This window comes from Lagopus muta, chromosome Z, assembly GCF_023343835.1.
Source record: "Lagopus muta isolate bLagMut1 chromosome Z, bLagMut1 primary, whole genome shotgun sequence".
In the NCBI taxonomy this organism is placed as follows: domain Eukaryota; kingdom Metazoa; phylum Chordata; class Aves; order Galliformes; family Phasianidae; genus Lagopus; species Lagopus muta.
In genome coordinates this window covers 40,779,106-40,804,498 of record NC_064472.1, presented here as the reverse complement: position 1 = coordinate 40,804,498, position 25,393 = coordinate 40,779,106, and the positions used below count along the sequence as shown (strand labels likewise).

Here is a 25,393-nt window from a genome sequence, read left to right as displayed (position 1 = left end):
AAAACAGTTGCAAAATCCATTTTTCTGCACTTACACTCTTAGACTTGAAAAAATGCATCAGTGTGGTAGGGGCAAGGAGTGCGGGGCTCATGCAGAAGAATGTGACAAAGATCCTCTTGCAAAAAGGTCTCCTTTTAGGCTGCCAGAAAGAAACCAAATTTGACCTACTTTGTTTCCTTTCATCTTAATAACTGCCTGGCCAGAATCATGGTGCAAGAGCGACATTGAGTTACTAGGAAGGGTCCAGCGTAGGGCCACAAAAATTATTGTATTCTAGAATGTTCTTGAGTTGAAAGGAACCTAAGTTCTTTACTATGGTGAGGTGCTGGAACAGGCTGCCCAGAGAGGTTGTGGATGCTCTGTTCCTGGAGGTGTTCAAGGCCAGATTGGATGGGGCCCTGGGCAGCCTGGTCTAGTATTAAATAGGGAGATTGATGGCCCTGCATGTGGCAGGGGAGTTGAAGATTCATAATCCTTGAGGTCCCTTCCAACGCTGGCCATTCTGAGATTCTGTGAACCATAAAGATCACACCTCTGCTATGGACAGGTCGATCACCCACCAGATCAGGCTGCCCAGGGCCCCATCCAATCTGGCCTTGAACTCAACTCTTCCAGAGATGGGGCATCTGCAACATATCTGGGCAACTTGTTCAGCATCTCACCAGATTCTGAGTGAGAACTTTCCCCCTAACATCTAATCTGAACACCAGGTGTCGTGCAGGTAAAAGAACACTGACAAAGGCTGCCCAGAGGCTGTGGGACCTTCTCCTTGGAGATCTTCAGAAGCCCCTTAGGTGTATTTCTGGGCAGGCTGCTCTGGGTGTGCCTACTTGGGCACGGGTTCAGACAAGTGGACCCAGAGGTCCCTGTCAACCTCAGGCATTCTGTGATGTTGTGATACCACTTTTCATGCTTTTCTTCCATTTATGGTAACGTGATCCAAATACTAGTGTACAAAGTACTGCAGTCAACGATTTTTGAACCCAAGTAATTTAATCCAATTCTGAGTTTTACAAAATGTATTTCAGGATGATTCCATAAAGCGTTAAGGTAACTTGTGATTAAGCTGTGGAATGAAATTATGTGACAGTGGAAATGAGAATAATTGAAATATTTAAATGGAAATTGAATACACAGCTTCTTATGGTTTGAAAAGGAATTGGCACATAATTTTTCTTTTTAGTATTAGAAGTTCTAAATTTAGTATTTAAGGATTATAGTTAATACTTTCGGTAAACAAACAGGTGAAGAGCTCCTTATGGGAACAGCACATGGAGATGAATTTGTGGTGTTGCCTACTGTTGCAGCTTTGCTGTTTCCTGTAAAGGAATATAAATCCTAAAGATAAATCAAAAGCATAAGTATGTACAGGTCATTCCTTGGTGATATTTCTTTATTCTTCTGCTCTTTCAGAATTCTTCTTTCCCTTCCATTGCAGTTCTAAAAGAAATCATTAGTTCTTAGGTTTTCTCTCCTTCCTTTTCCAACTCCTCAGGCATCTGCAGCTTTCCATGGTTTGGCAGGGAATATTTCTTTCTTTCTCTATAGAAGCTTTTAAATGTGTACACAAAAATAAACACAGGTTTATTTTTGAATATGTTCGAAGCATTAATTTATGTAAGAAAAATGTAGTAAAATATTGTAATTAAAAATAATGTTTCAGAGAGAGTTTATGTTCATTCCTAAATTCTGTTTATTTGATGGCAGATTGTGGAAGATAGTTTATGAAATTAAAGGAATATTCTTAAAGTTCTTAATAAATGTGAGGAACACAAAATTGTATCAATTGTATTACTTCGTATTGATGAATTCATCACTTCACCATAAAATGTTGTTTAAGTAAGTTTCTGCAAAACTTCAAAGAAATTTTGTAACATAAAGCACTGAGATTATACATTACACTGCTGACTCTGGTTGTATGATCAACAACAAAATTTGAGACCAATAATGGTTTCCTTTTAAAATCAAAAGCAGGAGGTATATGAGTAGAGGAAGAGGAATTATTGAGTAAGTTAATTAGATGCAGCTCAAGGGAAAAGTTGGGAGATTAAAACCCACAGAATCAGCATGATGGCAGCTAAGAGTATATTATCACAAGGTATGTTGAGGGTGGGCAGTGGCAGGGAGGCAAATGAAGAATTTGATTAAGCAGCAATAGATTTTTTCAGTTGCTTGGATTTCTGCATTTTTTCCTTTTCACCAAGCCTCAGTGAACTGATAATTATACTTTGCAGATACATGATACCCTATAGAATAATTATGGACATTTTAATATCCAAGGCTAATCTGCTACATCAGATGCAAAGCATCACGGGAAAGCAAATGTCTGTAAGTGGTATGTAAGTTTCTCCTATGAATGTACAAAGTACTGGAGTACCATCTTGCAAGGAATGAAGATTCAAGAAAGGGAAAATTAAGGACTGGATAAATATAATCTTAATATTTGTTTTCAGTAATTAAAGAAGTGATGGTGCATTGTATCTTGGATGGCAGTAGAAAGCTAAAACTGAGGCAGATTTCTGAGACAGTTTTGAAGTTAAATGTTTATGTAGTTTTGAGACTCAGATCTGCTATTTTGGTTATTGTCTTGAATAGAGAATGTAATTTATAATTTTGATTTATCAAAGGAGAAGTACCAACTAAATGTATCCCTTGAGAATTTTGAATGTGTACATACCAGAGCAGATATCTAAAACGTCTTCTCTCAGACATGCTGACTTCAAAGACTGTGCACATCGTCTGACTTTGTACAAGTTACGAGTGTGCATACGTATGCAAGCACATGTGAATATATATGAAATAAATGCACAGAAGTGTGACAAAAACATGTAATACATACATGTGCATATTTTGCAATGAAGTGAAAAATTGAACATTCTATGAACAGGTGAACTATAAATTTGAGGTTTGCTTGTTTGCCCAGCTTTTTGTGTAGAACAGGCTGTGTTGGTTGGCCTTTTCTTTCTTGTACTGGGATAACTATGTGAGTTTAATTCCCAAATAATGGCATTTACTTAAAAAAAAAAAAAAAAAAAAAAAAAGTTTTTCAGAGAGCTTTGCTAGACTGTAGAGCCTCTTAATAACATGAATTTTCCTAAGTGCCTACAGTAATGTATTAATGTCCCACTGTCAATGGCTTATGAAGATTTTGTCATTGACATATACTGTTGTATGTAGCTTTTTGTTTCAGTATTCAGAATTGTTAGTTAAGATAGGACCAGCATTCAGATTTGATGGCTTCATTCCTTGTGAATTGCATTACGTGATCTACTCTGCAATTGCAGTGTGGATTTCTTGTATATGAAATCAAACAAGTACACATCTACATTAAGTGGTTAGAAGCAGGAGCTGCAAAAAAGTTGTGCATTTGTTGAAATGTGGTATACTTGCTTTCTTGGTATCTCATTGAATAAGTGAAACACTTAAACTTTTTTTTTTTTTTCCCCTTATAGAATACTTGTCAGGTAGTGAATGTCTAGGGCAGAAAAAATCACAAGGTGAAAGCTCAAAAGCCTGTGTTTCCCTTCTGGTTCTGTGACAGGTTATTCACATGAAGTGTGCATATGCTTTATGATACCTTGGTTTCCCCACCTGTAAAATGAGGAGGCATCATAGAAAAGATATAGACTGTTCCCTGCACTCATTAGTTGTCTTAAATGGAAACAGTTTTGTTAAAACACCAGTTCTTCAACCAACATATTGGGTTGTTGCCCCAGTTACAGCTAAATAATAGGAGTATCTAGTTTTGTTCAATTGAACTGTTGTACAGATTGCTTTAAATATAAATCCAGAGGCTGGCTGAATTGAGTTTTTGATAATTTATTTTTGTACTATTTTAGGTTTTACTTCCATTTTTAATAAGCTAGGACTATCAATTCATCTGATTTGTTGTTATTCCATTATATAAATTAACTGCCAACAGCACAAAAGGTTATAATGTAGTGTTTTATTGAGACTACAAGTAGAAGAAAAACAGTGTGAAATTTCCTTGTATTGAATAGAAAAATTGCACTGAAGATTCAGGTGATCTACTTAAGCTCTTAATAGACCTCTAGAAAGAAATAATGATTGATCCTTTTAATTTTAAAGCCACAACCAAGATAAGTTGAAGTGTGCCTTAAGAGAGAAGTCATCAAAATTAATAGGCAAGCATTTATGCAAGTACCTGGTGATCTCTCTTTTGTATTAGTTGTGTGTGAGTTGATTATTAGGAAAAAGGCATTGAAAACCTTCTTAGTACTTCATCTGAATGTAAAATTACTTATGAAATATTTAGCAATACTTGGTGCTTTTAAGCAGAAAGTGTTCTGTGTTCCAAGGGAGAGCAGTGAAACTGCATCTGGAAAGTGCCTATAATTTTGCTTGTTGAGAAGATCGGAAAGTTATTTACTAAGCTTCCTCTAATTTACACTAAGGTGACATTCTTGGAGGCCGTGAGTTCAGGACACAGACTGCTGTGCAGACAGCGGTATCAGCCATAGGACACATGGAAATTTATCTTAATTGTAGGCCAAAAAAAATCTCCTTTTTTGTCATTTCTGGCATGTACAGTGCAATTGTTCACAGTGCTTTTCTGTAAAATGTGTGTTTACTAAAATACATTTCCAGTCAGATTGTTAGACTGTGATCTATTTGGTGTTTTTTTTTTCAATTTGTTTATAGCAGCTGCTATTTCTGTATTTGTGTCCTGCAGCAATGTATGATAGTGCTATAAGTATATGATGTTTGTACAGGTCATTAGTGTGATTTTTTTTATCATAGAGCTGACTTATCATGGGACATGTCGATAATGAGTTGTATATGACTGACTAATTAATTCAGAGTGTTACAGATGTGTTTTTATCTCTTGGTTGTCTTACCTGCAATCAAAAATCAGTTTCAAGTAAACTTCTTTTCCTGAGGTAATTTTTGGATTATGTCAGGATACTGACAGGGCACAGTCTGAATGCTGTGTTCGGGGTAGAGCTTCAACATAATTTGTGCAACTTCTTGTTCATTTTAGCCCTACAACATACGTTTTGGATGAAGATGAGCCTCGCTTTCTTGAAGAAGTTGATTATAGTGCAGAAAGTAATGATGATCAAGATGTTGAATTAGCTGATAATGTGGGTGATTATGAGGCCAGCAATCAAGAAGATGGACTCTCAGACTCAGATTCAACCAGGATACTCCTTTCTTGAAGCATCTTTGCAGCTGGTAATAAGAAATGAGGAATCTTGGGTTCTTGTACTCACATACTTCTTCACTCAAGTCTACTAAGGGGATAAGCTTAAAGAACCACAGTAACTGGGTCCTTTCAAGCTCAAGGACAATAAATATTTCTGATTTCTCATAAATTGGCACTTATTTTATTTAAGGAGTTCTCTGTTTTCTCTGAGCATGAACTAGATAAATTTCCTTACTGGTTCATTTTCTACTGAGTAACATTGCATGACATTTTGTGTCCTTAAAGCCTATCATAAAAAAAAAAAAAAGAAAAAGAAAAAAAAAAAAGGATAATAATTTGTGATGTGTCAGGATACAGAAATGCATTCTTTGTGCTAGGGCTGCTTTCTGAAAAATTCATCTGTACAGATTTTTTTAAATTCTGTTTGTATGTGTGTGTGTATATGCGCGTGTGTATACTGAGGTGAAAAGGTTATTTTTCAATATCATGTTAATACAGATACTTGATTGTGTTTGCAATAATGTAGTGCCTGCTCTGAAATCATTTGATAATTACCAAATTAAAAATGAAAAAGTGATGTATGAATTGTTGCTCTTGTTTCTTGCTTCTGAGGATTGTATGATGTTACCGTAGTACTAGCTGAAACTATAACATCTGTTCATAGTACAAAGTTCTGCACTGCAACCAATTCTGCCTGTATTCACAAGAACTGTACACTTGTTTAAAAGTCTTTCCCTATTAAAAAAACATGGCTTAATATGAAAAGATGAAGTGTACATGACTACAAGAAGTGGATTAGATGTGTGCCTTGTATGTATGTTTAGCTACCTGTTGCTTGTTTTCTCTTGTTCAGTATGCACGTAGTTAAAGAGTTCAATTTACTGCAGGCACAATAATGTATATATCCAATTTAAATGCTTAAAGAGGGAAGGTCCAATTTTGTTGAAACATCTTTTAATTGGTCTGAATTCAGTGTTAAACCTTCTCTGAGAAGGAGATTGGACTATGTAGCCTCCTGAGCTCCTTTCCAGCCTGAAAAACTGTGCTATGATTTTGTATTCTTCATGTCTAAAGCCAAGCTGTCAGACACGAGTTTTCATTTTTTTGTCTTCTCCTGTCATCTGCCAGCTCCTTTGCCTCTTATCTTTGCTTAGTATAAAATCTAATGCAGAAATGAAGTTGCACACTTTCATTTACAGAACTCGCATGTTTTGCAATGAAAAATATTTTTCCGAAAGATTTTCACTGGATGTGACCTCATTGCATTATTCATTTTCTGTTGCATGTGCAGAGGCTTAAAGAGCATGAAGAATAACACTCATTAATTGCAGGAGGGTTTAATTGATGAGAACATTGCATTTACTATTGCAAATGAAACTATATGAAGGGTGCCATTGGCAGAAGGATTAAAAAAAATCAGGGAATTAACTGTGTTGATTCATTAACGCTAGGACGCTGTTTTTCACCAGGAGTTGCCATTTCAAATGGAGTGCTGGTTAGTGATGTCTGTATCATTCTAATTCTGAAACTGAGGAAGGGTTTCTGACCCTCTGGTGATTTGCTGCTATATTTTTGTTTAAAGATTTACATTTATGCTAATAATTACACACTGTGGAGGTGTGAGGCTATAATGAAGTCAGATTCTTATCCCCATATATATTTCTATCTAGTGAAAATTATAATTTCTCGTATTCTTAGAGCTACATACTGTAAACAAGAAAGTTTATTTCATAACCTGTTGAAGAGGTGTTACCTGCACTGAAATTACAGGGAATTACCTGCCAAGAAGGAGGATTGAACTTACCACAGACTTTGAAATATCTTTAACCCAATTAAAGCAGTGCAGAATGCTCTTATTACAGTGCCACTTTACTAGGTCTCTGCATGAATAGATTTTCATCCTTATGGATTCACACATCAGTAACTTCAGTGAATAATTTTGGCTTAAATTTTGGAAGGTGCAGGATGCCAGGTGTTAGTTAACCCAACTGTGCATTTTTTCATGACTTCTCCTATAAATTTGTATGAGTCCTGGAATACTTTTTGCACACTACAAGCAAGACTAGAAATGTGCTAGATCCAATTAGAAATAATTCTGGTTTAGTAGTAAAAAAACAAATATGGCATTTTCATCCAAAATAAATACACATCTACATACTCGTGTCTTGTTCAGCTTCTAGATAGTGCAAAAAAAAAAAAAAAAAAAAAAGAAGTTATGAATGACTCAAGCAATGACTCAGGATAACAGGCACTTTTCTAAAATACTGTTCTTTTTATGCATTAAATTCTAAGGTACTTAAAAATTAGATTTCTGTATTTGATTTAGAAGTCAAGCTGTCAGTTGTGGGTCTGAACTACTTCAGTGCAAAACTGCAGTGCAAGAGTGAAACTGTCCTTACCTTGCACGTTGTGGAAACTGCAAAGGCCATGTGTCTGGCATGCACCTTGTTTGCAGGTACATCATTCTCAAAGGCCAGGTCTCCATTTGTGCCCACAGGGACTCAGGTTCTTGTTTTGAGCTGCCACAGCCCTAGCTACTTCACCTATTTATCCCTTCTCTATTACTTGTTGCCACTGTTAACAGCACTGTTGGCATTCACACTCCAGTATCCCACAGGTAGTGTGGTGAGAAGTTGGACGGCTTAGCTGAATGTGGAATAGGTGGGGCTTGAGCACCTGCAGCCCTGTTACAGAGGCATTCACCCACATTGAACGGCCAGAACAGGAGCTCCTCATCAGCCACTGATCAATCTATCATGGCCTGACCCAGAGAACTCATTGTCTTTGTTTTGTGTATTGACACTTCAATATATTTTTGGTTTTAAATGATGCTCTTTTACTGTAAGCATGACTGATTCTCTACAAGAAAAGGAGTAATGTCTTTTTCCTGTAACAATAAGAAATAAGGTTAAAAACAGTAATTAGATTTGTGTTATTTGCTGTCTGTCTTCTAAGTAATTGCTGGATGATGAATTCCTTTATTCCCTCTCCAGGTATCATTCAAAATACAGCTAAAATTTGATATTGTGTCTTCACTGGTTACATCACTTGATGTAATGTAACTACAACCAAGACTGCAGTTAGTGCCAAAGTCTTCTCTGGTTGTTTTTGGAAGTAGATTGCTTTATCAGGGCGAGCTGATTCTGTTCTCGAATAAGACTGCAGTGGTAGTAATGACAGTTTCCAAAATGCAAGAATTCCAGGATTCAGAAAGTTGCCATTGTAATGCTGTGATAGATATACTTGTTGCAGTGTTATTATGCATGCCTCAAGTAACAGTACTTATTAATAAAAATATATAATAAAGAATGAATTACAATCACTTTGCTCTCCTACACATTTTATTGGTTATAAACTTAAAGGCTTTCTTGTGATAGCATTTGCTATTGACCTACCTATAGGAAATTGGGTTTGTGCTTAGCATTTCAGAAAAGATACTGTTTTTGTTCTCTGACAAAGTCAACACACTGCAGGCTTTTACAGCTATCTGAACATTAGTAGACTGAATTGTAACTCTTAAAAAAAATTAATACCCTTCTGATCTTCTGAAGATTTTGGATGAACTAGTGGAGGACATCACAGTGCACACAGAAGAGGGATTTTTGGTGAGGGTCTTTCTGCCCTACACAGCAAACAGACTTCTAACTGATCTAAGAAAGGCCTCGTTTTATTCTTCAGTAAGTCATCCCATTATAGTCCACCTTGGGCTGAAAGTGAGGACTAGCTTACTTTTGCTATTTGCAGCAGCAGTCTTAGTATTTCAGATTTATTGGTTTTTAAGGAAATATTTAATATGGGAAGCTGGTCTTTTGGTTGCATGGAGCAGTATAGAAACAGTGGTTACTAGCAGTCATCAGCATCATTTTCTCAAATACACATGCAGTTTACAAAGCTAAGTCTGTCCTGCTTGATTGAATTGAAAACTTCATTCACAAGCTCTGTCATCCAAACTTGCAAAGTTTAGTAAAGTCATTGTAACTCTGAAGTTAGTCTAAGAATATCTTTCTTTGAAATATATATATATATATATTTTAGGTCATCAGGATGTAAAGCATTTGTTTTATGACCTTGCACAGTATTTGCTGAAACCAACTATTCTATTACTGACTTTGAAGAAACTTCTTCAAAATGTGAACTACTAAACAGCTATCAAAGGATACACTATCTTAAATTATGTATGGCTTGGCTGTTCTCAATGGCATTGTTTAGTTGCTGTTAAGTAGTTCATAAAACATACTCCATTAATCCTTATATTGTACAAGATGTTAGGTGCAGTTCTTTTTTTTTTCTTCCCAGTAAGAGAGCATACTATCAGTCTAGCTTCTGAAGCAGTTCAGAAAGAATTGTCTGAAAATATCAAGTTTAGCAGAAAGGAAACCGTACACCATCGAATTTGATAAGCCAAATTAAGTAGTTACCAAATGCCAACCAGCTGCATCTTTTTGCTGCCTATGCGGACTTGTTTACCATGAGATGTTTGTGCTTTGTGCATGCCCTCCTTTCTTGGAATGGGGTTATTTATATGGCATCATTTCTAATGGTAGATTGGAAGAACACACACTTAAGTGAGCAGTAACAGATAGCACTGTTATAAGAAACCAGAGTAGCAAAATTCTACAATACTGCTTCCATGCGTTAAATGTTCCATACATGAAATGTCGCTGTTAACGTGGAGTGGGAAGATCAGCTTGAAATGACTTAGAAGAGGAGCTGCTTCTGCATTGTCTGTCCAAATTTAGCAAGGTAAAACATTAAATGTGCAGAGGAATCTGCACAGCTTAGTAGAAGAAACTTTTATTGCAAACTGTCACCAACATTTTGTCCTACTCAGTTTAAGGAGAAAAAAAAAAAAAAAAGATTTGCTTGCTGTGTACTTTGGGAATTCACTCTACGGTTCAAATTATTTTTCAGCATGAAAGAGGAAAATGGAGTCCAAGGATGATGTAATACTAAATTGTAGATGTCTTCATACGGCTTAACCTGCATAAGGTCTCTCAATTTAAGGTCAGTACTGGGCAGATTAGAAATGCTGAGAATAATGAGGTTTGCTCCAGAACATGGAGGTCTGTGGCTCAGGAATGTTCTATTCAGAGAATTGTATTTATGGAACAACATTCTTGCTTTCCCTCAAACTTGCAAATGAAACAAATGTGATTTACCTTCTAGGGAGCTGGAAAAGGTGAAACACATGCAGCAGATGTTTTGCAGCTTGCACTCTTCTTACAGAGTCTCAGAATTGTAGATGTTGGAAGGAACCTCTGGAGAACAGCTAGTCCAATCCCCTGCTAAAGAAGATTCCCTACAGTAGGGTGCACAGTAATGTATCCAGGCAGATTTTAAATATCCTGAAAATGAGACTCCACAACCTCTCACAGCTTCTTTGCGTAACTTGTTCCAGTGCTCTGTTACCATCGAAGTCTTCCTCATGTTTGTATAGAACTTCTTGTGTTCCATTTTGTGCCCATTGCCCTTTGTTCTGTGGCTGGGTGTCACCAAAAAGAGCCTGGCCTCATCCTCTTGGCACCTGCCTTTTAGATGTTTGTAAGCTCTGATAAGATTCCCCCTCAGCCTTTTCTTCTCCAGGCTGAACAGCCCCAGGTCTCAGCCTTTCCTCATGAGGGAGCTGATCCAGACTCCTCACTGGCTCTGTGGTTCTTCTCTGTAGATGCTCTGTAGAATATTCCTGTCTGCCTACAACTGGGAGCCCAGAATTGGACATATTACTCCAGATGCGGCCTCACTAGGGCAGAGTAGAGGGGGAGGAGAACCTCCCTTGACCTTATGTTTAGCATTTGAAACAGCTCCAGGAGGCTGCTGGCTTTTTGAGTTGAACTGCTTTGCACAGAGGAGGTCCTTCATCACTTAAATGGCTGCTTTCTGCTCTCCTTAACAGACTCCCCTTCCCTAGAGACATCCAAAGCTAGACTGACAGGGCTCTGAGCAACCTGGTCTAGCTGCAAGTGTCTGTTCATTGCAGGGGAGTTGGACTAGGTATCTTTTAATGGTCCCTTCCTACTCAAATGATTCTGTGATTCACTGAGTGTTTGGGGGTTAGATTAGAACTATTGTCTTTTCTGGCTAATTAATTAAGTCAACATAAACAACTCCTAGTTAGCAGCACTGCTCTCAAGCTTGCTTCATCCCCAAATGAATATGAGCATATTTCACCATAAGATGAAAAGTACAGAGTAAGGAAGACAGATGATCTTTAATATTTCGTATAATGTTGGTTCAACTGCACCATATTTACATAACTCTCACAAATGATACAAGCAGTCTGGCTAACCCCCAGATTAAAATGCCTCAGTCATACATTTTGTGAAGACAAGCTGGAAAAAGGTGTCCCACACAAACCCTCAGCCAATAGTCTGCCTTAATACTTGGCTTTGATTCAGCATCCCACTTAACTTAATTTACTGCATTACCCTGCCAAATGAAAATTCCAGAGCTGGATCAGATTGTATTCCAAAATAACATATGCCCTTTTTTATTTTTGTCCTGTTAAGACTGTTAGAAAATTTGCAGATTCTGTGCAACAGTCATCCTGCTGTTGTGTAACCACAAAATGGAGCCACAAATTTGATTTACACACGTCTAGTACATGTGCACAAGTGCACAAGTTCAACTTCATCCAGTCTTGTCATGTTGGTCCTTAAGTTTAAGTGATAACTCGGTAACATTTCCATCTTCTTTTTGGTTTGACCTCACTGTTGACAAAATCCTACTGTTATGAATCATACTGGCTAGGAAGGTTTGAAAACCCTTGTTATCAAATGCAATCCTTGACTGTGTTTCAGAGCAAAAGAAAGTGCCCCAATATGTCTGTTTAAAAATACTAGTTCATTACTCAGTATGCCAAGTAGTCTTCCTTTTGTCCAAAACACCGGTATCCAGAAAGAAAGTCATTGTATTTCAAAACTGTTTTTTACCTCTATATTACTGGAATGAGTGACTTCCGGAAGACACTAAGTATAGAAATCCCTGCATGCTAACTACCAGACCCATGTTTCAGTACGGAGGGTAGACCAAATGCGATTTGCTGTACCCTAGTGACTCCTGGTCAGTTACTTCAGTAAGGCAGGTGAGTCCCTTCTAGCTCTCTCTCTGTATTGAGGCAAAAGTACTCTCATTGATAGCAGTAGAAGTTTTCAGCTACATGTCATTCACTTGATTATATCTGCTAGGAAGACTTGTGGTCTGGCTTTTCCTCATCTTTGAGCTGTGTTCTGCAGCAGTGGAAGGCACAGGGGAGAGTAAATTGTGAATTGCCCATCTTAAGGGCCATGCTGGGTGGTACTCAACAGTCACCATGTTTGTCTGGCTCGCCAACCAGGACAAAACGGCTCTAGGTTCATGTTGGCAGTGACAAAAAAAATGAATGATGGACTTGATCTTTGTAGATCCCTTCCAAATGAACTACTCAAAAATGTACTCAGAAGAGTGGTGCTAAAATATCTTGCAGTCACTTCTTGTACTCAATTTGTCAGTACAAGATGAAGCTTCCTGGCAACAGAGCCACCACGCACAGAAGCAGAATCCTTGTGCATGTGTATGTGTCTGTGAGTAGAAGGCACAGGGAACCGAAGTAACTACAGAATTTAGGCTTGTATGTTCTATTTGTATCATTCTCTCTTTGATGTTCGTACAGATTTTTAACTATCGTTAGCTGCATCATTAATGTCTCAGGCTGAGAAAACACTTTTCTTCTAGAAAAATAAGTCAAATCATTCCTTGTAACTTGAAATTGTCATCTTAAAGCCATTATCCATCCACAATGTTATCACTATTAAATTTCAGTGATCTACATTGCAAGGATTTATGGTCATCCCTAGCAGGTGCCATGTAAAGGGAACAATATAACTGAAATAATCCAACAAAGGCTTTAAAGCATTAGTCAAATCTGAATGTGGAAAGAATGTGCGTGAGACTCCAGCCTGATGTGGCAGTCAGCCCTTAAATGGGGTCTAGGAGAGGTGGAGCCATTGAGGTGAGTCCCTTGTAGCTTTCTCTCTGTATTGAGGCAAAAGCACTTTCACTGGTAGCAGCAGAAGTTTTCAGCTATATGTCATTCACTTGGTTATATCTGCTAGGAAGATTTGAGGTCTTGCAATTCTTCAGCAATTGGAATACTGAAGAACGTATTTGCCAAATCTAGGACACACTGATAGGTTTTTATATCCCTACTCAATACGTCCATTAGGGAGGCAGTGTTGGGTACAGCTGCATGAAAGGTGGCATGACTTTATTTAACTCTCTATAATCCACTGTAATTCTCCATGTTCCATCTGACTTCCGCACTGGCCATATGGGGGAGTTATATGGGCTGTGTGCAGCTCTTATGCCTACTTAATGCCTACTTTTTGTAATTCCTGCACTGGTCTTCATCTTGCCCACCCGGGAGTCTATCCTGTCTTACATTAGTAATCCGGTGTGGTTTTGGCAGGCAAATAGGCTCATGCTTCGCATGGCCTCTCAATAGTGTCTCTCAATAACCGCCCAGACAATAATACATCTTTGTCAGAATCTGAACTCTCCTACCGTCATCTGGAGAGCCAGAACCCATAAAATATCTATGCCCAGGATGTATTCTTGGACTGGGACAATAGATACCTTATAATCCGGGGGTGGGAGATGCCCAACCCCCAGTTTCAACCAGGTCTGGATGACTGGTATGGTCTATCTCCCAAAACCTGCAATCATGACTCTATCGCCGCTAAATCTAGTTGGATCTCCATAGATTATCAATATTTCTGCCCCTGTATCAACAAATGCCATAACTCTCTGAATATTCTTTCGGGACCAGAAAATCATCAATTCCACGTAGGGCCTCCGATCCCTCCCGGAGGCCTTATGAGGACTAACATTCCTTGTCATGCCTTGAGCTGTGCTAGGTTTAAGTCTTTTGTTTCTGTTGGCTCGGGCATTGTGGACCGAGACACCTGAGGGAGCTTCTTTTTTCTATAAGGGATTATGAAATCCTCTAGGTTCCATGTCGTTATTGGTACCCTATCTATAACTCTTACCCTCATTTTTTAGGGTAATTTTGAAATTTCTGATTATCTTTCAGCTGTCTCCAAACCTGAAGGAGGACGTGATTGGGCTGGCAGTATATTTTTGCAAATTGGACCCTAGCCCAGATAAGATCGTTAAACATTTGCTTCCTGGAAACCCTCATAGGCCCAGACTAAGGATTTCTTACAACCGGCTTCTTAGTTTTAATTACCGGGAGGACCTCTGCTTCCTCTAATGCTCGAGTATTGCGCCTGGTCAGCAGGTGCCCAGATCGGCCACTAATTGGGCAGCCTGTTGGACCACAGACTCTGACACCATCAGGGGGTTCGGTATAGGAACTGAGGTCCCGTATAAATGGGAAGGGGCCTGTTGTAAGATCAGGTCTCTCATACCTGCCAAAAATCCTACCATATCTGGACTTTCAAATGATTCCTCATATTGCCTCTCTTATGCTAATTTCACAAATGTAATTTTGAAGGTCCTCCATGGAGGACCACAATCCTATATTTAATGATTTGTCTGATTTGTTTGGCCATACCACACGACATGCTGCCATTAGACAATTGATTACAGAATGTTTTTCATTAGCATATTGGATGCCTGCATATAATCTTTGCCAAAGGGGAGGGTGCATTGTCATGGTGGCCAATTTAGATGTTTCCAGACCATTAACCATGACACCTTCTGTTCCTAAATCCCACAGTCTTAGTAACCAGGTGGATATGCTTTCCTTCGGCTTCTGCCGGCATTGTTGTACCATGTCCATTAATCCCATTGGTGTAGAAGGCCTAGCTATTACATGTAAATGTGTTTGGGCAGGGGACCATTGATCAGGGCACAGCCCTGCTGGTCTATCTTGTATTTTCTTTGTTTTTTGGGTTATAATAGGACAGAGCTCCAGAGCTCTGATTTAGAATTTTCATTTCCCTGTTTCAGAAATGTGGTTATTATCTATTGAAATATTATGGACCTGGCCAACTGGGAGATGAAAAGTTGTTTTTTTTTTCCTGTTGATATACAAAGTTCCTGTTCTAATTTCTCAATGCGATCTTTCAATAGCTGATTTTCGCTTTCTTAAATATTGGCTCTTATTTCAGCTGGGTTTAGAGCATTTGGCAGTGGCCATGCCACTGTAGAGGCAGCTACCTGCCTTTCTTTTGTAATTAGGATGTCTTTATCTAGACCTTGAAAATATTCTGCCATGTGGAATGGGGAAATGTAACGCAGGGGACCCCACTTTTCAGTTACGATTACTAACTCAAAATAAGGGGAACCCAGAAATCCTGGAATCTGTCCAGGGATTATTTTATCTAGGGGGGTAATGTTCTACCCCCCTGACCCATTTATAGATATCCTAATGGAAAGATATTATATATCTTTTAGTCTATTTGGCCTGGCTGGCTTGCCAAGTGTAAGATCAATAAGTATACAGATGTTGTAAAGTATTGGGTGATCAGTAAGTATGCAGAGAAGTTAGGCTAGTAAGATTAGTAAGTCCACAGTAAAATAGAAAAGATAATCAGAGATAAATGGAAAGTGCTCATCAGTGTTGTAGGCTGACAGTAAACTCCCTAAGGAGTGATCTCCAGAGAGATCCTTCTTCACTGGCAGTCAGCACTTAAACAGGGTTTAGGAGTGGTGGAGCCAGGCTCCACTGCTTCCTGGTAGCACAGGTGAATTACCTTCACCTGTGCTCCCACGGCTGACCCAGTGCTTGCCTCAGGTCGTCAATCAGAGGTTCAGGCCGTGATCCAACAGTTCCCCTACTGGAGCGAGGGAGGGAGGGAAGAAGGGGTGAGTCAACTCAGTTACAACAAATTCATTTATTTCTGAAGTCACTAAAGCTCTGAATTTATAAATTCAGGTTTGCAAATGCGCTCATTTTTCAAGCAAATTGAACTTTGATATTCTCTAGATAAGAAATACACATTTATTGGTGTACTGACAGAAAAATCACCGTTTCTTACAGGAAGCTACCTGCCTCTAAAGCTGCAGATAGAATTAACCCAAGCTCACTCCTTCTTTTCAGTGATGTCCTTCAAAGCTTCATTCATAATGTAGGTCTATACTGTGGAAGAAATATACCATTTTCCATCTGAAGGTTTGCAAATTGATAAGGACAGCTATATTACATCATGTACGATTATAAAATATTCATTGCTTTATTGAAAGCTTATGAGGATGGTAGTACACCTAGAATGCATTACCAGATGCCATTATGTATGTTAAATATTTGCATCCCCACATGAAGTCATTTGGCAGAAAAATGCCTTGATAAAGCTTGTAAGAAGGTGAAAAAGCCATCCATGTAGCATTCAGCAGAGTGTAATATTTCAAAGCCGCAAGACTCTTCTGAAGAGAAGAGATATCTGATATTCATGTAGAGTTCCAGTTTATGATTTAGTTTTCTTTATTTTCACCACATGCATCTGGCTGTTAGTTAATAGCCAATAGGAGAAGAGGTTGGGCAGTAGAATGTTGCACATAACAGTTATGAAAGTGCTGGAGGAGGACAGATCCTTGCCTGTGGCCAGGAGATTTTCCAGACAGGCCTGTAAATGGCAGCTGAGGGTCACACTGATACTGTCTGTCCCTGGTGACTGCTGTATTTGCAAGTGTGCTTGTAGTGTTGGGGCAGACTTTGGCCTAATGAAGTGGTGAAGCCAACGTACTTTACTAAGCACTGACAATGAAATACTACCAGGCATCACTATAATAACGTTTTTCTGTTCCTTCAAAAAGATGTAGGGCATCAACCACCTCTCTAGGAAGCCTGTGCCATTTGTGTAACCACACTCATAGTACAGAAATCTTTCCTGACATCCAGTTTGGGCCTCCCTTTCCACTACTTTGTGCTGTTCCAACATCCTGCCATCAGTTCCAGGGAGCAGAGCCCAGCACCTCCCTCTGCTTCCAGTCCTCAGGGAGCTGCAGAGAGCCATGAAGTCACCTCTTGGCCTCCTCCACACTGGACAGCCCAGCTGTTCTCAGCCTCCGCTCACAGGGCATGTCTCCCAGCTCTATTACCAGCTGTCTTGCTCTCCTCTGGATGCTTTTTATATTGTGGAATCCAGAGCTGCATGCAATACTGCAGGTGAGGCTGCAGACACCCTACAAGTTGTGGGAGAATCTTTTTCAACCAGCAGGTTATTTGTTCAGTCAGAAGAACCCCTTTTGACTGCCTACATGTGCTGTGCTTAATGCACCTCAAAACACAGTTTGCCGTCCTGACTGCTGGCTCGTGCTGATGCCACCAGCACCTCCAGGGCCCTTTCTGCAGGGATGTTCTCATCTTCCAATCTGTTCTTTTTTCCAGCATTAGCCTGTTATATGTATAAGCAATATGTTTCTATATACTGGCACAATTTCCAGCTTAACATATTTCCTTCCTCAACAGAGGAAAAATGTAGGAGTTATGCTACTGGACCAGGGTAAGTGTTTGTAATCTTATGTATGCCATGAGCCAGTTTTGACAGCTGTAAGACATACAAAGAGCAGTTTATTGCCTAATGTAGTCAGATCAACATTACCCTTAGTAATCACATATTGTTCAAAACTACTGAAAACTGCTGAATCCTGAACTAACTTCTCAAGTTGCTAATTGCTTTTCATGCTTGACTCTGAAAAGTCCCATTTGCTAGTTATAGCATAGTGCTTGATCTCACTGTTTGTCTTTTCTTGCCTACGTCATAGAGAGGAAGTCAACATTGACCACAAGGAAGGCATATTCAATCTTCTGTTTTTGTTGCTGAAGCAAGTACATGGCACTTTTTCATACCACTTTGCTGTTAGGCTCATCTTCATAGGTTTCTCTGAAAGGTATCTGAATCACCAGCTCCTGTTCAGCTGTAGCCACTGGAGGTTGTACCAGAGCCATGCACTGTTCCCACAAATTCCCTATTGCTGTGGGCAGTAGAATAAAATTTTCCTTCAACTGTGAAGCCTTCTCCTGGTCATACATACATATTATGGTCATTATGCTGGTTCTTGACGTAGTTTATCTGCTTTGACTTTCATCTCCTTGCTCATGCTATTGTTCTCTTTGCCTTGCAACTTACTATGTTCAGGAGGGAAATGCAAATGCTTTAGAGAATGTTCTCAATTCTTAAAAATATTTATAGAGAGATTTATATGCAGATTTCTTAATTTAAATGAGTCTTAAAAGTATCACTGAGCGTAATTTTCCATCTCAAAGCATACTTGTTTAGGATTCAAAACAGACATTACAGAATACAAGCAGACAACAGAAACAATAGAAAAGCTTATCTCAAGCTTATTTTGAAAGCTGAAAAACCTATGAAACTACACTGTCGATACTGGGGGGTGTCTTTTGTTCGCTTAGATTTTAGTGGAGTAGTGGCATTTTATTTGTGTGGGGTCGGGTTGTTCTTAGTGGCAGGGTGAGGTTTCTTGTTCGTGTTGTTTGTTGTGTTGGAGCTCGTACATGGGTTGTCTCAGGAGGTGATTCAAGCAGTTTAGGGGTCTCAGAAAGTAGTTTATTTGAAAACATCAGCTTTGGGATCTGGAGGAGGTTTAAGTCCTTTTTTTCTGAGTTACTCTAAGAAGGGTGCAGTCTTCAGTGTTTGGTTTACAAGACCAAAGTTTTTCATAAACTATTAGAGTATTTAGTGATTGAGTATTTTGTTTTCTAGTGTTCCAGCTGTGGGGAAGAGGATTAGTAGGATGGTGAAGTAGGAGAAGGATGCTACACTGACATGGAAATATGATATAATTAGGTGGGATTTCTCTCTCTGTCAACTACAGAAGTTGAGAGGGAAATAAAGAATAGCCAGAACTTTAAAAAAAGTAAAAGCTTTCAGTTAATGCCAGCCTAGAGATCTAGTTTTGTTTCCTATTGCTGCCTCTGAACTGCTGAGTGGAGCTAAACCTGGTCTCTCACTCCTGGTCTTGCTGGCTGGTGGTGTCAGTTTTAGAATGCCTGACTTGAGACCACACAATGCAAACACCCTCTAGTGAGAGCTAGATTTAAATATGTGAAGTGCAGTGAATTTTAAATTCTTCTGACTTTTGGATCAGGCATTGGCCATTTGCAGTTATTTCTTGTCTCAAATTCTCAGTGTCTCGGGACTGAGCCAATGAAACGGAGGGGGGAAAAAAACAACTACTGTTTTACTTACAAAATTTTGGAAACATGAATTAATTCAGAGTTTGGTAAACATAAATAAAATGATCACTGTGTTTTAAAAAATCTGATTCTAAGAGTTCTTTGAGGAACTCAAGTATTTGACTTTTAGAATGCTTTGAATGGTATGAAGCTAACAAGGCAGGAGATCCTGCGCAGAGCATGAAGAATGAAACGAGCATATCAAATAGCTGCTCACTGAGGGCACAGTCTCTTTCGCACAGTGAGTGAAGCAGACCAACAACAACAAAAAAGTTTGTACCTAAAGATTTCATCATCATTTATTCATTTATAAGAATATGGAGGCTGAATTAAGTTTGCACAGGAGACTTCTGAAGTTCTTGAGTGTAGTTTATTACCTGATGAATGCAAATTTCTATGGAGCATAAAGGTAGGTTCTTCACTGCATTCCAGCAGCATAAATTCTGTTTCAATCTCACTGTCCTCAAATTATTCCATCACGCTATATGTATTGTAAAGAGAACAATGAGAACAAGAGAAAAATATGACAAGAACCTTTTGACCTTTGTTTTAACATATGTAGAACAGGGAAACGTTTTGACAGGGTAACTGCAAGATAGTATTAGTTTTATTTACATAATAAAAAGGCTCAAAGTTCCCTCAAATATCCACATACAATAATTCAAACATCTGTTTTGATCTTCTGCTTATTTTCAAAGGAAAGCGTGCAAAATAATTATGTTTAAAGCAGAACAAAAAGCAGAAAAAAAACTTGCCAAATGCAAACTTACCTCCAATGTTAAATCTCTCACTTTTTCTGAACATTAATTGCTTTTATTTTAAAGGTCTTTATGTGGGCTGGTATTCATACTCTTGTTTGCTTTTTATGTCAAAATAAAAAGGGATAATGGTGTATTTTCTGCTATTAGGTCTTTCTTTCCATAGACCACGGCAGACACAAAGTATCAGAAAGCAGACAGCGGATTGCAAGCTTGAATTGCGTTTTTGTTGATTAGCATAATAATTGAGGTTATAAAAGATCAAGTGTCTCTTGAGTGTCACAGATAAGAATGAAGGTTAGTCATGATCTCATTAGCCTAAAAATGGACTAGAGAAAGATTTAAATGTGGGATGTCTGTCATGTGATCATGCACAATGAAATTCTTATTATCCATCTAACTTTTCCCTACTGAAATCCCAAAAAACCCCCCAGAGAAATGCAGACAATTTTAAAATATGAAACACAGGTTTTTGGTGACCTGGTGTGTCAAAAAACTAAGATCAGTATCTTTTGTAAAAGACAAAAAATCTCTGCCTTTGAATTTTCCCAGCTTTGCAAAGCATACAGCATCCTGCTAATGGTGTTCTAAGTGGAAGTAGAATAAGACGTTTACCTCAAATTTAGGTCCTGGACAGGGCATTTGGGGCATTCTAGGTCCTGGACAGGGCACAGTGCTGTTTAAGAAACACTTCTTCACTTACAAGATCTTTTGAGGCATAATGGATTATAATATAAACCACCCAGCATGGAAGGTAGGAATTGAAAAAATGCTATTTTTTAAGTGCTCTGCCTGATTTTCTCAGGGTAGATATTCCCCCTAGCCGTTTCAGAGCTATGGGATCAGTCAGATTAGTGCAGTATGGGGGACATTCTTGGAGGTTCAGCAAGCACAGCGTCTGAGCACAGTGTCGTATTACAAACTTATGTTGCACAACAAAGCAAAAGAAGAAAGGAAATGAGTTAATGCCTATGGCAACCAGTTTCCTGGCTAAAAAGAAAAAATCTAAATTTGGGAATATTTGTGGTCCAGAGTAGGGACCACATCTGCAATTTGTAGAGGTTGTACTTCTTTTTATTTATTTATTTTTTTACTCTATAGAGAGTAGGATAGTTCAGTCATTTGTTTAGTAAATAATATATTTTCCTGTTCTTTTGCTAGTACCAACATCCTTGAAAAATATTTTTATGATGATGTTATTCTTAAGAGTTTCTATTCTATTCAATAGTAATTCCTTTTCTGTGTGACGTAGGCTTTTGTGAACAAACAGCTGATATGCACCAGTCTGCTGAACAGCTGCAAGGTGGGATTTGCACTCCCTGTTCAGAAGCAGCCATATCTCAGCACTTTGGCAAGAAGGTCTGGGGTTGAGGGTGTGGGGAAAACTTCCCTGCCCTGCAGAGAAAGCTCATCTTCCACTGGACAGATGGAAAAGGAGAAGGGGAAAGGGAAAGGGATGCTGCTGCATCAGACGAGGTTGTGGTGCCCAGGGACATGCTGACTCATATGGTTGTGATGTCTTGTGCCAAGAAGAGCAAGTACAGCAGTGCAGAGAACGATGGTCCCTGTGATTTGCAGGGAAAGCACATGGCCTGGTGCTCATTGACCCCAGGAAAGAAGTCTTCTCCTATGCTCTTGTTGTCTGTCTGCACGTCCAGGACTGTCCCAATGAGCAGGTGGCTTGCCTTTGTCCACTGACCAGGAAAATCACAACCACAATTGACTCTTGGTAAGTGAGGAAGGCAGTTCTGCATTTACTTGAGTTGCTCAGTGCAAATGTGAAGAGCTGCTCAGCATGGGATGTGCTGGGGCACAACTTCAAGTGATTTCAGCCATGTTTCAGACAGAAGGGTAAGGATCTCTGGGATATGTGTGATGCTTAGAGGCTGACACAGGAGAACCAGTTGGGGTATGCCTGAGCTTCCTGAGTTGGGAACTGAGAGTAAATGGGGCTTCCCCAACGTTGTCACGCAGGTGATGGGAGACTTCTACCCAGGAAGCCAAGAAGAAGGAAGTCTCCAAGAGCAGTGCATGAATATCCAGACTTCACTGGATGTCTCTGTGAGAGGGATGACCAAAGTAAGCCATAATTTATCCTGCTACTGGTCCTCACCTTCAAGCCACTTGTTCCTCAGCTCTTTCCAGCACCCCAGATCTCTCCTCCCAGTGTGCATAAGGCTCAGAGAAATGCTGAACTGCCTCATTTTCTACAGCTTTACAGCTCCTGTGGCCAAGGTTGCAGCTGTACATAGTGCCAGCTCAGTACATGGCCATACTGATCCTGCTCTCCCACTGACTCCAAGCCCTGGCTGAAAGAGAGGACATAACAGCAGGGCATAAAATAGAAATGACTGATCCCTGTTTCCTCAGATCCTGCTTTCAAAGTAGGAGCAGAAAATTCCTCAGTGAGCTCTGTTGTATCTCTGCATCTGCATCCAACAAGAGGTGCACATGGCAGGGCAGAGTGGCTTGGTATCTCACCCAGCACTTCTTTCTCCCTACAGGTCCTCTGCTGTCTCCCCAGATCCCGCTGTTGAGCCTGTTAGAGAGTAGCAAGCCTTCGGGAAGAAAGCTTTTCTGGACCAAGGCAGTGGCAGAGATGCTATGGAGGTTGGTGCCGTGAGCCCCAAGAGGAAGCAGTGTGTTCCAGTATGTCAGCATCCACTTTGTCCCTGGAAGCACTGTTCCCTTCCTTGGCTGGCAGTGCTGTGGACAAAGCTGTCAGCTTCTCATTACCTGCCAGGGCAGCACTGTGCTGCTTCCTTCCTGGGAGAAGCTACTGCTCGTGCTGCAGAGTGATCCTACTTTTCCTCTCCCTCACTCAGGAGGTGGCAGTGGCTCCTTTTGCAGGCAGAGAACTCCAAGCCACTGCCTTGCTGCTGGACACAGAGTCTCCACAGCAAGATCCATATAGCTGTGGGAACCATGTAAGCCACGGAGATCCTCGTTACTGCAGTACCGTTAAGATTTATATACCTTTAAGTGCTGGTGGGAAGGGAGAGGCAGGGAAGGAGTATGAAAGCTCAGCTTTACAGCCTGATTGAGACGAAGCACTTCCTGTTGCCCAGTGCTTGTTCAGCTGCCATTTTCTTTCCAGGGAGCCAGCACTGTAGTCTGGGGGCTGATTCCCCTGGTGATATCTTTATCTCAGAACACAGATGTGGTCCTTTGTGTCCCCTAGGACAGCAGGCCTTGGAGCAGCTTCATGTCCCTCCTGGGACGGTGTTCGTGGGGAGGGATGGGTACCTGTGGAGTGAGTGCAGGTCCCAGCTTGGCAGTGCTAAGTGCCCAGACCAGGCCAGGTCTACAGCAGCTTTTCTTCTGTAACTTGATTACAAACAAGGGTCTTTTCCTTCCTACTGCTCTCTAGGGAAAGTACAGAGCTTCTTGGACTCTGCAGAATGGGAGTGCTATCTGCTAAAGGCACAGCATTGTTGGGAGGCACAGTGCAGGATGCAGCTCCTGCCTAGAGGAGATCCCACTCCCACAGATGCCACAGCAGGAAGGAACAGCCTCTCATGTTTGCAGCCATATGCCCTGGCACTGCCTCTTCTTCTTTGTCCTGAACCCAAAGGAGTGTCTTAGGAGAAGACCGGGAGGTGGTTTTAATGAGGAAAATGTTAGGGTGGAGTGTGAGAGGGACAGCTCTCCCAAGCAGGCTACAGTGATTTGGGAATGCTGGAAGAGGCAAAAGGCAAGGGAACATTTGCTTCTCCTCCTCTTTTCCAGTAGTTCCTGAGGGCGTCACTGGAGGCCATAGAAGGTGAAGCCTGGATCAAAGCTCTGAGCTGCGAGCTGAGCCAGCAGTTGGGCAGCTCTCTGAAACTCTCTGAGAGGGTGGCTTCCTCTCAACTCTCTCCTGAAGCGCAGTGTGGGACACCCAGCTGGGGCCTCAGGCTGCAAGCAGTTCTCTGAGTGCATGAGCTGCTTGTGCTATTTCCCTGATTGGGCCTTGGAGGACCTTTTACTGTCTATTGCTCGTGTCTGGCTAAAGCTTGGCCCTGCAGCTGCTCTCGGCTGCTCCTTGGCAGCTTGGGTCTGTTCCCCCTGGCCCTCTCCTGGCAGGTTAGTCTATTCCACATCTCAGGATCTTCCTTTCCCCTCCCATCCAGTTATTCCTGTACAAGGAATCAATTTCCATCAATGGAGATTGATGAAAATCAAACGCCATAACCACAAAGTAGTTATAAAGCAGGTATGATTTAATCAGCGCTGTGCGCACATGCTGGGTGCAAACAGGGTAACTCCTCCTAGCTTGTGCACCCTGAGATAAAGGTTAAGAATATTTATAGAGACAAGTCATACATATGCCATGAATTGGGGGGATATTACAATTACTTCCGAGAGATTATTATCATGTTCTCCACCCCTAGCCCAGCCCCTTTCCACATGCGTACCGAGTCATGGTGGTGCTCCTTGGGGGTTGTAGGAGAAGGCTCGATGTCTTCCTCTTGTTGTCCTTTTTCCTCTTTGGTCCAGGTTAAGCCTAATTGCTGACTCCGTCTTTGTGATTTATCTGTTACATTCTTTTCAGGAATCAGCATATCCTGGCTGGATGCAGTCCTCTCAGCCTTATCTTCCCTAGCTTCTGTTTTACAGCCTTGTTTTGCAAATCTTGCTTCCCCTTATCTTCCTTAAATTCAGCAAGGTTTGAGCAATGCTTCCCCTTTTAAATAATTATAAAGAAATATGTTCCACATCAGAATAACAAAACAGTAATTCTTGTACAAGAAATAACGAGGAATGCACTGGGAGCTTGTAAGGAAGTCTCCCCTGTCCAAGACAAGCAGCTGCAGCATCTGGAGGAAGCAAACATGGAGGAGCTGACTGAGGCCTAAGTGATGTCTACTCTTCTCCAGCTTCTATGAGTCTCCCCAGTTTTTCCCTGGGGGAGAGGACTTTTCCCAGCCCTGCTCCAGGCCTTTCTGGTCTTCTTCCTACCACTGCTTCCCCCAGGCCTGGCCACGCTGAAAGGTCTGGGCCTGCACCATCTGACCTTTGCTTTTTTGTGCAGAGAATAATTTCTCTTCTCAGCCATGCTGCTGAGATCAACTTCCACCTGGTCTCAGACACGCTCATCATGCTTCTTTCCAGGCTATGCAAAGGCTGGAATGCAATGGTTTCCAGACATGAGTTGGTAAAGTGTCTGGGCTTTAACTTTTTGGTTTTCTTCCATTTTATTTTCACAGCAATTCCTGGTGTGGGGGCCCTGGGGCATGGGTGCTGGGTGCCATTAAGCAATGTCTCAAGACATTTCTCCCCACACAATTGGAGCTGGACAGCATGAGAGCTCATGCTGCACACAGCGCTTTCATGTTCACCCAGGGCAGC

The 25,393-nt window shown here is 40.5% G+C and overlaps 1 protein-coding gene across 10 annotated transcripts in view; it reads left to right on the top strand.

The window, feature by feature from the left end:
- The window catches only part of AGTPBP1 (ATP/GTP binding carboxypeptidase 1), an 85,098-nt gene extending 77,719 nt beyond the window's left edge, over positions 1 to 7,379 (top strand). For all 10 annotated transcript variants that reach the window (XM_048930847.1, XM_048930842.1, XM_048930839.1 and 7 more), the window contains one exon: positions 5,003 to 7,379. In XM_048930847.1, the coding sequence (XP_048786804.1) occupies positions 5,003 to 5,180 (178 nt within the window). In that variant the 3' untranslated portion in view covers positions 5,181 to 7,379. The remainder of the gene's footprint in view (positions 1 to 5,002) is intronic.
- Positions 7,380 to 25,393: the final 18,014 nt, after the last annotated feature.